Source organism: Maylandia zebra, linkage group LG18, assembly GCF_041146795.1.
Source record: "Maylandia zebra isolate NMK-2024a linkage group LG18, Mzebra_GT3a, whole genome shotgun sequence".
NCBI lineage: Eukaryota > Metazoa > Chordata > Actinopteri > Cichliformes > Cichlidae > Maylandia > Maylandia zebra.
The window spans coordinates 27,433,938-27,448,170 of NC_135184.1; the positions used below are offsets into that span (position 1 = coordinate 27,433,938).

Sequence of the window (14,233 nt, forward strand, 5' to 3'; positions counted from 1 at the left end):
GGAGCGGTGATTTACAGAGGGGAGATGTGAGGGGAGCGGGCGCCTCCCCTGTCCTCCTATCGCATATATGCGGCAGCCGAAACTGTGAGGGGGCGTCCTGCCGAGGCAAGAGAGCATTAATATGGATCAGCCTCCTAACCACATCATCAAGCCTCTCACACTGAGTTAAGTGTTAAATTCATCACACATCGTTTCATCTCTCGTGACGATCAAACGCCCATTTGTGACTCTGGATGGAACTCTTAGCTTTGTAACACTTTTTTACACACTCACACTAACACACTCCTTCGCTATCCCTGACACACACACAAATACACCGCCCCCATCCTTACCCCCTACCCCCGCCCGAGGCAGCTCCGTGACATCAAAAGGAGCTAAGCGCTTTGCATCGTGGGTAAGATCTGGGAGCGTGACGGCTACAGAGTCTTTAGTCTCATTAAAGAGTTCTAGAGCTGCAACTCTCACATTAAAGAACTCTGGAAACTTCTTTCTGCTCATCCCTTTGGAGCAGCTGCCAGACGTGACACTTCTCAAAACTGTTTTTGAGCGGAAAAGAGAAGAGAGGGTGATCCCGAGTAAACTCGCCGATGTGAACGCCGTGTATTTACAAACGGGCTACAAAGTCATTTGGTCAATTAGAGAAGGAAAAGAGAAGGACGCCTTTAATGTTTACTTAAAAAAAAAAAAAAGTTTATTCAGTGATATTGCACTTCGAGATCACTTCTTCAATGCTTTACATGGAGATGAAAGTTTCTGAGATGATACGTGCAGTACATTGTTTTAATGAGAGCTTCTCATGAAGGCGAAAGAGAGATAAAGGGTTGGAAAACATGCGTTTAAGATGCAAGTTAAGACTGCTATTATTGGCTGAAGGCACATTTATTTACAGAAAGCAAAAAATGAATGAAAAAGGCTGCTTATCAGTGCTAAAAATACAAGCTCACCTTGCTTTTCCTAAATGCGGGTAGTTTTACATGCTTCCTTTTTATGTGGTGTAGAGCTGCACATCATAAGCTGTGTGATCTTGATGGAAATCAAGTGTGTGTGTGTGTGTGTGTGAGGTCATGACTGCCCTAGATTCTTTACCATGCATTGATAATGTGTGGTCACAGCAACCTGCTGAGGATGAGAAGCCACCATCTTCCTTTTCTAAACTTTATCCTTCTCCTATCTCTCCTCCCCCATCCCTCCTGCACTCTACCATCTCTCACGTGGGGGGGGGAGGCTCACACCAGACCCAGGATGCGTGCCACCCACCAGTTGCAGGGCATGATAACTCGGCAGGCCACCCTGCAGCCCCTGTAGTGGTAGGGCCATGGGTGGAAGCCTTGGAGAGGCTCGCAGATCCTCTGACAGTGGGTGTAGCCGCGGCGGCACTCTCTGCAGCACACGCCCTCGTGGTCCAGCCTGGGGTCGATGTTCATGTCCTGCTCGCCCTCGAGGCCTCTCTGAGAGGAGGGAGAAGAGAGGAGAGCGGTCAGAGTGAGGCGTTCTTCGGCAGGGCGGCAAAAGCTTGTTTTAAACCAATTAAAAATGGATTTCCGACAGGCTGTGATGGGGGAGGAGGGGATGTTGTCAGATGTGGGTTTTTGTTGTCAAATATTTTCTTTTTTCAGAAACGGCGCTTGCTGTTTACCCCGTTCTGTGGTTGTCAGGAGTGGGTTTGGTGGGGTTTGGGTGGAGGATTAGAGAAAAAAGAAAGTGGGGCCTGTAATGAAGGGGTGAGGATGCATGTGTGTATGCATGGGACTCTGTGTGTGCTTAGCAGGGGCAAAGGGGCTGCTGAAGAGGAGGAGGTGGTGGGATGTTGTGGAATTATTCATACAGCCTCAATGCTGAAAGGAATGCTTTGGACAGCCACACACAGAAAACCGCACGCACAGACTACACGCCCACGCATACACTCAGATTTGCAGTGACAATCTGGGCCCCTCCACCGTGACCCCGGCATCTGCTGCCGCTCGCGCAGCTGTGAGAATCCCTCGCTGGGAAAAGCCGTCTCAGGTAGGCCTCAGATCTGATCGGACAGCTGCGACGCCGCGGCCCAACGTAAACACAAGAGAAGAAGAAAAAGAGGAACCGTGTGAGTCACGTTTGTGTGTGTGACTCACCTGATAGGGGTTCTCAGGGTTGAACTCCGCTTCCACGTCCTCCTCCACCTCCTGACCTGCGGCTCCGGCTGCCTGGCGGCGCTGACGGGGGGCAGCCCTCCTCTTCCTCTGGCCGCCTGCACACATCACACTCTCAGTATCTGACAGCAGACCAAATCTAGGAGCAGAATGGCACTAATGTGGCACACAGGCAGCATTTTGAAGTCCGCAGCTGAAGCAGAAGGAAAATTGTGTTTTGAGAACTTTTGACCTCTCAGCACGCTAAGAATTCTACACTCAGCAGCTCAGAAACTTCAAAAGGATTTCTGCCTTTCTTTCTTTATAGCCTGTTTTTCTCTCTCTCTCTCTCTGTAGCTTAAACAGCTGCGATGTTAAATGAGAATGCTTGAGACTGTTTGACCCATATTCTCTTTGTTTTTTGTAAAAACAAGAAAAAATGACTGTTTTCTTGTCTTTTTAAAAAAAAAAAATCCATACTACTGAAAAATCTGTTTGCTTACTACTCGAGAAGGTGGGACGGAGCCAGAAGATTGGCAGGTCGCCGCACAAGTCCTTGATCTTGTTGCTGAGGAAACCAGAGTCCGAGAGGGGTGTTTCAGCTGCTACCCAGATCAAATCATCGTCGAACTTGGCCGGGATCACTTCATCCTCCTTTTGTGGGTGGGAAAAGCAGATGAGACTGATATGCAAGTAAAAATCTTTCAAAACACACACACACGGCTGCCAAAGGTGTAACATCACACTTCTTGTATCTTGTTATGCTTTAAACAGTCCACACTCTCTGCATCCTGCCCAAGTCTAATCTGAATTAATGCTGCGCTGTTAGTGCTTTTATGTGAACATAAAACAGAGTAGTAAAAAGGGAGCCCTTGAGGCTTTAGTGTACACATTTCCCTTTTGCGCTGACGTCTCGCTGTACACACAGTGTCAGAACTCATCAGCTTCTGAAGAGAAGAGACTGGATGTCCTAAATTTGCAGGTTTCTGCAGATCAACTAATGAGGTTTGCAGAGGAGACACTGAATAAACATACATACTCTGTATCCACAGCCTGCCAGGTGAGGCACGGGTGAGGGTGCGGTGGAGGCGGCTCTGTGGGGATGAATTTGCCCAGAAACGTTTGTTCCTGAGGGCTGCGCTACACAAGCCACAGACATGTTTATGGACTGTTATCCTCCAACCTTTTAGAAGCGCTGCTCTGTGTGTGTGTGTGTGTGTGTGTGTGTGTGTGTGTGTGTGTGTGTGTGTGTGTGTGTGTGTGTGTGTGTGTGTTTTCTCTCTCAGCTCAAATGATTTGCTGGAGGGACAAATAAAAGCGGGGGTCCTTCTTCACTGTTCGACTGACTGATAAGAGTTTATCTGACCCACTCTCTCTCTCTCTGGAAGGAGATGTGTGTGTGTGTGTGTGTGTGTGTGTGTGTGTGTGTGTGTGTGTGTGTGTGTGTGTGTGTGTGTGTGTGTGTGTGTGTGTGCTTATCTAACCCATATTTGCCATCACTCTAAATTATAGCAAATGACCAGCCCACGGCAACCATTATAACAACATCTCCATGTCTCTAAATGCATGCACACAAACACGCACACACACACACATACACAACGTCCAAATAATCATTTATGAGGCAAAGAGAGGCAATAACGCAAACGCGCACAAAAGCGCAAACGTGAAATAAATGATCGTTTATGAGGCAGATAGAGGCAATAAGAGCAGCCCTGCGTGATAATTAATTGTGTTTGTGCACGCCAGTGTGCACGTGCACAGGCGAGCGTGTATGAGCCGCGTGCTCACGAGAGCGATTTGGTTGATGTGGATTTATGTGGATGTGAGGCTTATGCAGAACTAAATGATTTTAATTATCAGACAGCCTCAATTGAACAATCACAAGCTGTGGCACTGGTGATTACAATCCTCATATTGAGTGAAGACCTGCTGGGTTTATTTCTAAATCTTAATACAGTCCAAGTTATATGATGGGAAGCCACACACAAAAGTCGCATATGTGGCTTGGAGAGCGCTTCACGATTTTAGCATCAGATCAAATGAACACAGCGTGCTAAACAGAGATACTTTATGAGAGCTTTTTATAGTGTAACTGGTGACATCAGTAATAATCTTTGCTTTGCCTGAGTTGAACTGATTCAAAGCAGGCTGAGTGAGAAGGCAGTTAAAGCGCTTGAGAATAAAGTGTTGTATGAGTATGTGTGAAAAGGGAAATGTTGCTTGTAGTAAAAAGTGCTTTGAGTAATTCGAAATATTGCTTTAGCATATTATCCCGTAAAATGTTTCTTATTTTAGCTGTCATGTTTTAAGTAAGTAAAAATAATGCAGATCATTTCAAGAACCAAAGGGGCAAATTTGTTTGCTCCTGTCTGATAAAACAGTGTGCTGACTGTAAGTCTGCTCGAGCAGTGCTACTTTAAGTTAAATGCTAAAACGCTTGACACAGTAAAGTTTTGCAACTTTAATATTAGTAGCGTTAGCTTAACATTTTCCCCATCTATCATTTACTAATTAGTGTACTGTTTTGTATGCTAATTACTTTCCTATAACTAAGCAATGCTATTAATTTAACAACATTTTTACACAAATGTTGGTTACACTGAAATTCAGACTCAGTGACGGTGTTTTTTGGAGAAGTGAGCAAAAAAGCTATAACTGCTGACCCTGTGGGAGACCTCAGGATTGCTGCTGTATTTTGTGGTTGCTCATATAACAGAGGAGCTCTCAAATTTACAAGGAGCAAAGAAAGCCCTTGTAATGTTTACACTAGCTTTCACTGCTTTGGCTTTTTGCTCAGTTGACTGTAACAGCTGATTCAAATATTTCTCCATACCTGTCCACTAGCTTGCCTGCTAACTGGCTAAGCTACACACCACAGCATGATGTATCTGTGATTAAACTAGACATATTGTTTTATCACAAACTAGCATGATATGTCACAACTGTGATGGCTCAAGGATGAAGTGAGAGCAACACAATATGTTGTGTTGTTGTTTATATATGCAGTTTTTGTTTGGTTGGTTTTTTGTCAATGATTCGGGCTAATTTTATGATATTTCAGATTATATCGAACACCCTTTAAATATGGGTCAAGACCACTCTTTGAGAACTTGAAACCTCACCCATCTCATGGCATGATTTAAAATTTGCAACAGCTGGTACTCCAAAGAAAAACTTGGAGATTACTGAAGGTCATAAAGGTGTGGCCATAATTTCATGGGAAAACTGGAGTTGCAATACAGTAGCATGGACCAATGTGATGGACCAGCACACGACACTGCCTCACTATTTGAATGAAGGAAGAGAGAGGAGTTTTTGTTTGTAAAGGAAAAATAATTCACTCTAATTTAAATTATTATTTGAAAAAAAAAAAAAGCCCAAAGAAGCAAGTCCAAAGTGACCGCTGACATCTGGAAAATATGGAGGCATAACTAAACACAAATTCTTGAGCGTTTCAGTTAAATGTAGGCCTGTACTGAGAAAAAAAGTGCTGTTGGTAACAAAACATACAGCATAAAATCAACCCACCAGCTCAAACGTCATCGATTCCTTGTTCAGAGCCTCCACGTCTGGTAGATGAGCTTTCACCTGTGTCTTGATGTAACACTTCTCTCCTGCTGAAAACCGGATCCCTGTGATTCCCTGGATAAAGAATTTGAAAAACCAGGGAATGGGGGACACAAATTAAAAGATGTACACTACACCTCACTTAACTTCTGGGGACATTAACCTATTTCCCCCCTTGACAGTCTGAAGGTTTCCATCACAAACATATCACAAATAAAATCTGTCAGGTTTTGATTGAATTTAGGGCAGTCATAAATGTGAGCACTCTCTCAGATTGAGAAAATACAATCACAGGGGACACTGTGATTAAAAAGGTCAAAATTTTAATACATAAAAGGCTAAAACTGCTGCTTCACTAGTCTGATTGGCCTGGTTGGGGCACTTTAATTAAAGGTCAAAAACCACCAGTCTGAACGTAATGAAAATTGGAGGGACAGTGCATCTCGACACTGATTGCCCCTGAGGGGATAACTCGCCTGCTTGTTCTTAATTTCTGCTCCGTGATAATGAGCTGATGGCTTCGACCAGTCTGATCGACTTTTCCTCTGATGCTTTAAACAGCCTCCTGATACACATTAACATATATATATATATATATATATATATATATATATATATATATAAAAATATATATATATAAAAATATATATATATATATAAAAAAAAAAAATATATATATATATTTATATATATATATATATTTTTATATATATATATATTTTTTTATATATATATATTTTTTTATATATATATATATATTTTTATATATATATATATATTTTTATATATATATATATAAAAATATATATATATATATATATTTTTATATATATATATATATTTTTATATATATATATATATATATATATTTTTATATATATATTTCATCTGGTTACGTTGACCTGAACTCACAATCTCGAAGTCATGGACCTCCACGGCCTCGTCTGCTCCGCTGCCGGTGCTGAATCTCTCCATGTTATTGGCAGTGTCGATCTCCATTGAACCTTCTTCCACTTTGCCATTGATGCTCATGCTGTAGTGGACATTGTAGACCTACACACACACACAAGCTTTTCTGACTGGCATGTAAGGTATGAAAGTCCTGAGACTCACCCCACCCCAGGCATTCGCTCTTTCACTCTCCCTCCATCTCTAATCTTACCCTGTGACTTCTCCTCGCACATACCACCTCATTTTTTTCCTTCTCAAATGCTCATCAGAAGAATAGTACCCTCACAGCTCCCCAGTAATGTAATTACCCGCCTACAGAGCCTCTCCATCATGCGTTAATAACATTTTCTAACTTCTTACTGGGAGAAAAACACACTCAGAAAGCAAAATTTGGCCTCTCATTTCTTACACCTCTTGCCCCCGGAGCATCAACTGGACCCTGAAAACTCTCCCACAACCCCACCCCTCATTCCAACCCAGCCAAGGGTCCTCTATATACACCACCCACACACACACAGGCACACAACGCCTCCATTCACCAAGCTCTGCCTCAGACTGTACCATGAAATGGGAGTGTTTCATTTACATTTTTACTGTTTGCCTACACTGCAAAAATAACCCATCTTGAAGAAGTGCTTTAGTCTGCAGAGACTTTTTTTAAATTTAAACAAGTTTAAAAAGAAGAAGAAGGAGAAAAAACTACCAGTGATGACTACGTTTCACTTGTTCCTAATTTCAAACAGCTTGTTTCAACAATGTCTTCAGTTAAGGGATGTTAGTTTTATAGAGTGTGGGAGCTGTTTTTTTTCTTTGGTAGCAGGGACTAAATGGGTGTTTGGTGGCTGTGCATGGATAAAAGAGGGAATGGTCTTTGGAGCCTGTGCTGCACCCAGTCCCTAGTAATATATAAATTTCTGATGAATACCTAAATAGATCTTGGAATATGCAAATAAAAAAAAGTAGATTCTGAGCTGGAATGCTCCATATATTCACTTGCATGTTAACTACATTTGAAAAATAACTTTTAGGTAGTTTAAGATCATATTTTCATACAGTTTAAAAGTTGATATGATAATATATATATATATATATATATATATATATATATATATATATATATATATATATATATATATATAACAGCAGTGAAGTATCACTCTTACATGGCTTTCATTGTTGTTCCAGAAGTAGAAGGCTCCGACGGCTCCCAGCAGAAGCAGGAGGGCTCCGGTTATGAGCACCGCGACCCCGGCCTTCAGTAGGCGGCCGGTGGCAGCGGGTTTGACCGCCAAGGCGGAGTACGCCTAAGGTGAAAAAACAAGCAACCCTCTAAAAATGAGAGCATGGTACAACAGCACAGCTAACTCTTGATAACACAGCGTTACGGCTATGCAGCAGTTATGGGATTCAAAGTTATCTATCCAGCTTTTGGTCTTGAACACACACACACAGTCTGATTTGCTATGTTTGTGGGGACATCCCATTGACATAATGCTTTCCCTAGCTGCTTGCCCTAATCCTAACCATTAAAAATGAATGCCTAACCCTAACCCTAAACCTAAACATAACCTAATCGTAACCCTGACACTTAAACCACATTTTGAGTGTGAAAAATGCCTTCAACCCCATGTAAACCTGGATTTTCGTCCCCACCACAGCTGTTGGTCCCCACCAGTATAATAGATTTCAGATTTTGGTCCCCACCAACATAGTAAGAACCCGTACACACACAAACACACGTAAGACAGCCTGCATCATGGAGCAGAGTGGCGGACTGGACTGTACAACTCACCGGAGGCATGAACTGATGTAGGTCCTCTGGTCCCGCCAAGGCAATCGGTACTTTCTCTGAGTTCTCAGCCATGACTGAAGCCAAACACCTGAGGAGACCCCAGTCCACTCTCTCTCTCTCTCCTCTCTCTCTCAGGGGAGGGGGAGGATAGACACTCCTCAGTCACGCAGGCACTCTTTTCTGTTGCTGTCGTGCTGAAGGTTTCCTGACTTTACAGATAAAACTAAAACTTCCAGCTGATGACCATCACATGCAGTAACCTCTTATGAGCCAGTTGTTTTATACCTTCTGTCAAAAAAAATAAAAAATTAATGATCCCCCCCCCCCCCCCCCCCCCCCCCTCTTTGAAGTTCGTATAGGCTGCTCATGCAATTTGCATGAGTTTGATATGACTTTGTGACAACCTCAGACCGTGAAATCTATTCGGCAGGACGAGGGAAGCATAGGGTTGTCTCCCCGTATCACCGTACCCTCCTCCCTCTCGCTGCTTTTCAAAGCTCTACAGACTGTTTCGGGGTCAAAGGTGACTCTGGCGGAATGTCGCATGGATTTTTTTTTCTTTCCCACCCTGGAGACGGTGTATTTACATGGCACTGTGCAAAGGCAGCAGCTTGTTGGACAGATTCCCACCGCATTTTCCCCTGTCTGCGTCCAGGGCTGTGGTTGCTGTTATTAAAAAAGAAAAAAAAGAAAAAAGAAAAAAAAAAGCCCCGAATCCATGAATGATAATGATGGGATTACGTAAGGGGCGCACGGTGCTCATTTGGCAGATCGACAAAAAACATCGTGACAGGATAACAGGAAAGCTTTCCCCCACAAGGACTTCATGTACTTTGACAAAAAAAGAAAAGAAAGGAAAAAGCACAGGTGCTCTTGGATTCCTGTGTGCACCGTCAAACTTATTCTTAGGCTCCTCTGATGTATGGAAGCTCAGAAGACAAACAGCAGACGCGCTTTTACGCGTAGCCCTTGTCAGTATGAGCCTCACACATAAGCGCGCTCTCCAGGTTTTAATGATTTATATAAAGGAAACCTGAACATATCTTTAATTCATGTGTGCTATTAGCATGCAGGTCCCGTGAAAATAAATGTAGTTATTAAGTGCCTGAAAGAGTGCACAGACTAACGATGGAGGTCTTTGCTCGATATGCATGAGAGTGATTTGCTCAAAAAGAAAAAAAAACAAAACCTTGGCTTCTGTTCTGGCATCTCACCAGCGAAAATCGTATTCACAGAGGGGGGAAAAACTTAACTGACCTTCTTCAGCGGGCTGCAAGGACAGAGGCTCACTACCGCAATAACAGCGACACCTGTTGGTTTTTACAAGACTGATGCTCCTGCAAAAAAACAAAACCCAACGCTTCCCCCCACCAAAAAACAATGATCCTGCTTGCCCTCATTACCAATCAACTCACACTTTTCAGAACAATTTAAAGTTTATTTCCTTTCAGCGTATTGTGATGATAAAAAAAAGACTTTACAGTTATTTAATTATTGCATTCAAGTCCGTTTCCTTATGTGGTTGTCAACTTGATACATTATTGGTCACCAGCCCTCCATGAAACCAGATATTGGGGGCATTTCGTTTTAAATAGCAAGCATGCATAAAGATTGATAATTACAATTCATATGTACACATCTTTTGCTTCATTATACTTTCATTATAAAAATAAAAATCTCTCAATGTACAAATCTTGCATATTATACACATCCAGTCCAGCAAGTTGTCACAAAGTGATTGGATGGACTTCAAAGGTGGCTTTTACATTAAAACAAATGAAATTTTGGGACATCAACGTGTGCGCACTCTCCACAGCAAATAGTTACATTGTTCTCATTGTCAGTTAATCATAAATTAAAAGTCTGAACACACTATACAGTTCCTTGCAAGTGAGCTTAGGGCTGTGTGTGTCTATTTTAGTCATCATTGTTGGGACAGTGTGTTGGGGTCGGGGTGTAAACGGGGATGCTTATATCGCTGATCTCTTGCACCCTCACAGGTCTGGGTGGAGTGACCAGAACATAGTCGTACTCCCTATGCAGCACCTTCTCGTACACGCTCTGCAGACCCACAGTTTTGGGGATGTGGGCCTGGTAGTAGTTGTCCCTGCGGTGAGGATCCCGGGGCAGAGAGGCCGTTTTGGAGAGACTGCTAAAGGAAGAGAGGGTCGGGGCCGGAGATGGGGCTGCGTTGGCTCTCACTGCTGAGGGGCTCCAGCAGCGATCTGAGTGACCCAGGACTTTACACTCATTGGTGCAAGCCCACAGAGCTGGAAGAGAGGAGGGTAAGAAGGTGGGGTTAGATTAGGTGCACACCACCTAGCTCACATCTCATTTGCTGATAATTTGAGCTTGAGTTAATTTTGTTGCTCTTACCATTTTGGCCACCCATGGGAGGAACTGCTGCCCCTTCTTTCTTCAGGCCAGTGTCTCCACTCACATCACTGTCACTGTCATTGAAGTCACTGTCCCCTTTGCCACTGTCTTTGCCACTGAAGGCTGGGTCCCTGGCAGAGATGGTGGTGTAAGAGTTGCCCTTCCAGATGGTGATGGGCCTCACCGCCTCTTTGCCATTCCCATACCCGGGTAGAGTAGAGTAGCCCTGCAGGAGAGGGGGGGGGATAGAAAAACAGAGGTTAGTACCTGCTTGTTGTGTGCAACCTCCTCCTCCCCACCCTCCCCCAGCACGCTTGTCCCAAAGGTGCATCTCACCTCGTGTTTATTCCCCCGGAGCTTGCTGTTGTTGTCTGAGTCATACACGCAGGGCACTTCACTGCCGTCCTCCGAGGCCGAGCACATGTCGCTGCCCCCAGGGTGAGCCGAGGTGAACGCCCCTGGCTGGCCACTGTACGACTGTCCGTCAAAACCCGCCTCTCCCCCGGCTCCGTGGAGAGGCAGGAGCGGGTTGTCCACCACGTGGCTCCTACCCCGCTCCAGAGCGCCCTTCTCCCCGTACGAGTCGCTGTCATCTCCGCTCTTGTCCCGCTTACGCCGGTTGCAGGTGGTGGCGATGAGGATGATGGCGAGCAGCAGGAGAGTGCAGCTCCCCGCGAGGACAACGATAATCACCACCGACAGGTCCCACTGCGCGTGCACCTCCTCCCCGCCGCCTGGCTGGTACACGGTTCTGTCGCTCGGCGGGGAGCCCGCGATGATGAGGAAGTGGAGCGTGGCTGTGGAGGTGAGTGCGGGCCTCCCGTTGTCACTCACCGTGACGGTCACGCTCAGGGTTTCGTCCACGTTTTGGCTCAGCACCTGGTTCAGGTAGATCTCCCCTGTGGCTTTGTTAACGGAGAACACAGAGGGCTCGCCGGTGGCCAGTCCGTAGGACAGCTCCGCGTTCACGCCCTCGTCTGCGTCCCGAGCCTCCACGCGGGTAATGACGTAGCCGCTCGGTGAGTCCCGGGGCAGGAGGACTTCAGCGGAGCCGTTGTTGAGCGCCGGCTGAGTGATATACGGCGCGTTATCGTTCTGGTCCACTATCCTAACGTACACGCTCGCGCTGCCGGACAGCGGCGGGGAGCCGGCGTCGCTGGCCGTGATTCGGAGCTCCAGCTGCTTCATAACTTCATAGTTGAAGCTCCGGAGCGCGTAAAGCGAACCGCTGGCAGGGTCTAGAGACACAAAGGTGGAAATGGGGGAGCCCATGAAATAAGTGTCCGCCAGTTTATAAGTGACCTTCCCGTTTGACCCCATGTCGACGTCCCGCGCCACTACTGTGGTGATGTACGCGCCGGGCGCGTTGTTCTCCACGACCGACACTTCGTACACAGGCTTGCTGAACACCGGCGCGTTGTCGTTCTCATCCGTCAGTCTGATGGTGTACTGAGTGATGGTCCTGAAGGGAGGGGAGCCCAAATCCTCCGCCACCACTGTGAGGTTATACTCGGGGATTTTCTCACGGTCCAGTGGGCTGGTGCTCACAATCATGAAGCTGTCCTCGTACGCCTGCTGCAGTCGGAAGTGATCGTGTCCGTACAGCGTGCAGTGCACCTGCCCGTTAGCGCCCGAGTCTCTGTCCGAGGTGCTGACCAGAGCCACGAAACTCTCTCTGGCTGCCGCCTCAGTTATGTACGCTATTCCCGCCGTGATGGACGTCATCGGGGTGATTGAGATCTCCGGCGCGTTGTCGTTAACGTCCTGCACCTGCACGACAATTTTACAGATGGCCGGGCTCGGGTTCGGACCCAGGTCAGTGGCCTGGACGTCAAACTCGTACGTGGTCTTACTTTCAAAGTCAACCGGGCTCTCCAGAGTGAGCCGCCCGCTTTTTCTGTCCACTCTGAAGAGTTGTCGTATTTCCGGGGGCACCTGGTGACCGAACCCGTACACCACCTCACCATTCAGCCCTTCGTCCGGGTCCTCGGCGTTCAAGTCCAGCAAGAGGGTGCCCACAGGCGCGTCCTCGGGCAGGTCCACGGAGAAGCTGCTCCTGTCGAACACCGGGCTGTTGTCGTTGTAGTCTTTCACCTTGATGTTTATGCGCGTCGTTCCGCTGCGGGACGGGTTGCCGCCGTCCATGGCGACCAGCTCCAGCGCGTAAGAAGCTTGCGTCTCCCGGTCCAGCTCCTTCATGAGCACCAGCTCCGCATATTTAACCCCGTCGGCTCTGCTGAGCACGTCGATCGAAAAGTGGCTGTTAACAGAGATCTGGTAGCTTTGGATGTAATTTGTCCCAACATCCTCATCCACGGCAAAGTCCAGGGGGATCCGGGTGCCCACCGCTGTGTTCTCGGAGATCTCCAGACTCGACTCTTTCCGGGGAAACTCGGGAGAGTTGTCGTTGATGTCCTTGACCTCCACCTCAACGTGAATGAGCTTGAACTGCTCTTTGGAGAAGCTGACCACGTCGAAAGCGATGAGGCAGTGCAGGGTGTGTTTGCAGATCCGTTCTCTGTCTATCCTCTCTCCGATGGTCAGCTGCCCGTCGCTCTCTCTCAGACGGATGAAAGACGAGTTGAACTGTTTCATCATCCTGAAACTGTTCCTGGAAGAAGAGGCAGAGGAGGACGTGTCCTTGGCTAAGTTTCCAATCACCGTCCCCGGTGCGTCTTCCTCAAATGTCTGATATTTCACCGTCTTTCCGTGCGTGACAGCAGCCAGGCTTATCAGAGAGGCGCACACTAGCACCAACAGCCCGTTCCACCCTGTTTCTCCCATCTTCGCACCTTCTCTCCTAAATATTCTGAAATTCAGCAGAGCGTCCTCACTCAGTCCAATTCAAAGTTTAAACCAAACGCACCTGAGAAAAAAACAAAAACAAGAGTTCTTCCCGCCCTCTAATTAACTCTCCGGGGTTGTTTTTTGTTCAGATAAAGCCCACAATAAATATTCCATATGTCTTTCAATGCGCACTCTGGATGCGCTCCGCTCTCTCTCTCGACTGGAGGTGTGCTGCTCTCTCAGCGCAAGAGGGCTGCAGTGTCTGCAGGAGGGTTTATACGGCGAGGCATGCAAATGAGCCTCACTGTGACCAATCCGGGCTTTGAGATAGAGGGGGAAAAGAGAGGGGGGACTTCAGAAAGACCTCTATACCCTGTTTAGAGATTCCTGGACTGTGCGGAGAAACTTGGCTCCCAATATGTGGGCTAAACGCGGGGCTTGATTTAATACTGCTATAGTTTCCTTTGCTTGTTTATATTCCTGGGGCTGTTAAATGAGTCTGCGCACCGACACGCGGGGAGGGGGGCCACGGAGATGCGCAGTGTCCCTGAGCTAGAGGACAAAGCATTTGAATAGGAGTGTCTGCTCGGGATGCTTTACCTCTACAAGCCTTATTTCAGTATGAACAGATTTATGTTCAAACGCTGTT

General features: G+C 46.4%; 2 protein-coding genes across 2 annotated transcripts; both read right to left on the bottom strand.

Moving 5' to 3' along the window:
- Positions 1–676: 676 nt before the first annotated feature.
- On the bottom strand, positions 677–8,658 carry LOC101484015 (leukocyte cell-derived chemotaxin 1). Its single transcript, XM_024805940.2, has 7 exons — positions 8,422–8,658; positions 7,793–7,933; positions 6,591–6,731; positions 5,640–5,753; positions 2,612–2,762; positions 2,112–2,227; positions 677–1,448 (listed from the first exon to the last, which is right to left on the bottom strand). The coding sequence occupies exons 1-7, from the start codon at positions 8,491–8,493 to the stop codon at positions 1,227–1,229; spliced, it is 957 nt and encodes a 318-aa protein (XP_024661708.2). The 5' UTR covers positions 8,494–8,658; the 3' UTR covers positions 677–1,226.
- A 1,180-nt stretch (positions 8,659–9,838) lies between these two features.
- Positions 9,839–13,993, bottom strand: LOC101477052 (protocadherin-8). Its single transcript, XM_004567229.4, has 3 exons — positions 11,134–13,993; positions 10,798–11,023; positions 9,839–10,691 (listed from the first exon to the last, which is right to left on the bottom strand). Exons 1-3 carry the CDS (start codon positions 13,579–13,581, stop codon positions 10,339–10,341), a joined length of 3,027 nt encoding a protein of 1,008 aa, XP_004567286.1. The 5' UTR covers positions 13,582–13,993; the 3' UTR covers positions 9,839–10,338.
- Positions 13,994–14,233: the final 240 nt, after the last annotated feature.

Coding starts and splice junctions, on each gene's coding strand:
- LOC101477052 (XM_004567229.4), bottom strand. CDS start 13,581: ATGGGAGAAACAGGGTGGAACGGGCTGTTGGTGCTAGTGTGCGCCTCT. Junction 11,024..11,133: donor TCCGGGGGAATAAACACGAG/GTGAGATGCACC, acceptor CCTCTCCTGCAG/GGCTACTCTACTCTACCCGG. Junction 10,692..10,797: donor TCCCATGGGTGGCCAAAATG/GTAAGAGCAACA, acceptor CCTCTCTTCCAG/CTCTGTGGGCTTGCACCAAT.
- LOC101484015 (XM_024805940.2), bottom strand. CDS start 8,493: ATGGCTGAGAACTCAGAGAAAGTACCGATTGCCTTGGCGGGACCAGAG. Junction 6,732..7,792: donor GGAACAACAATGAAAGCCAT/GTAAGAGTGATA, acceptor GTGTGTGTGTAG/GTCTACAATGTCCACTACAG. Junction 2,228..2,611: donor CCGTCCCACCTTCTCGAGTA/GTAAGCAAACAG, acceptor TGATGTGTGCAG/GCGGCCAGAGGAAGAGGAGG.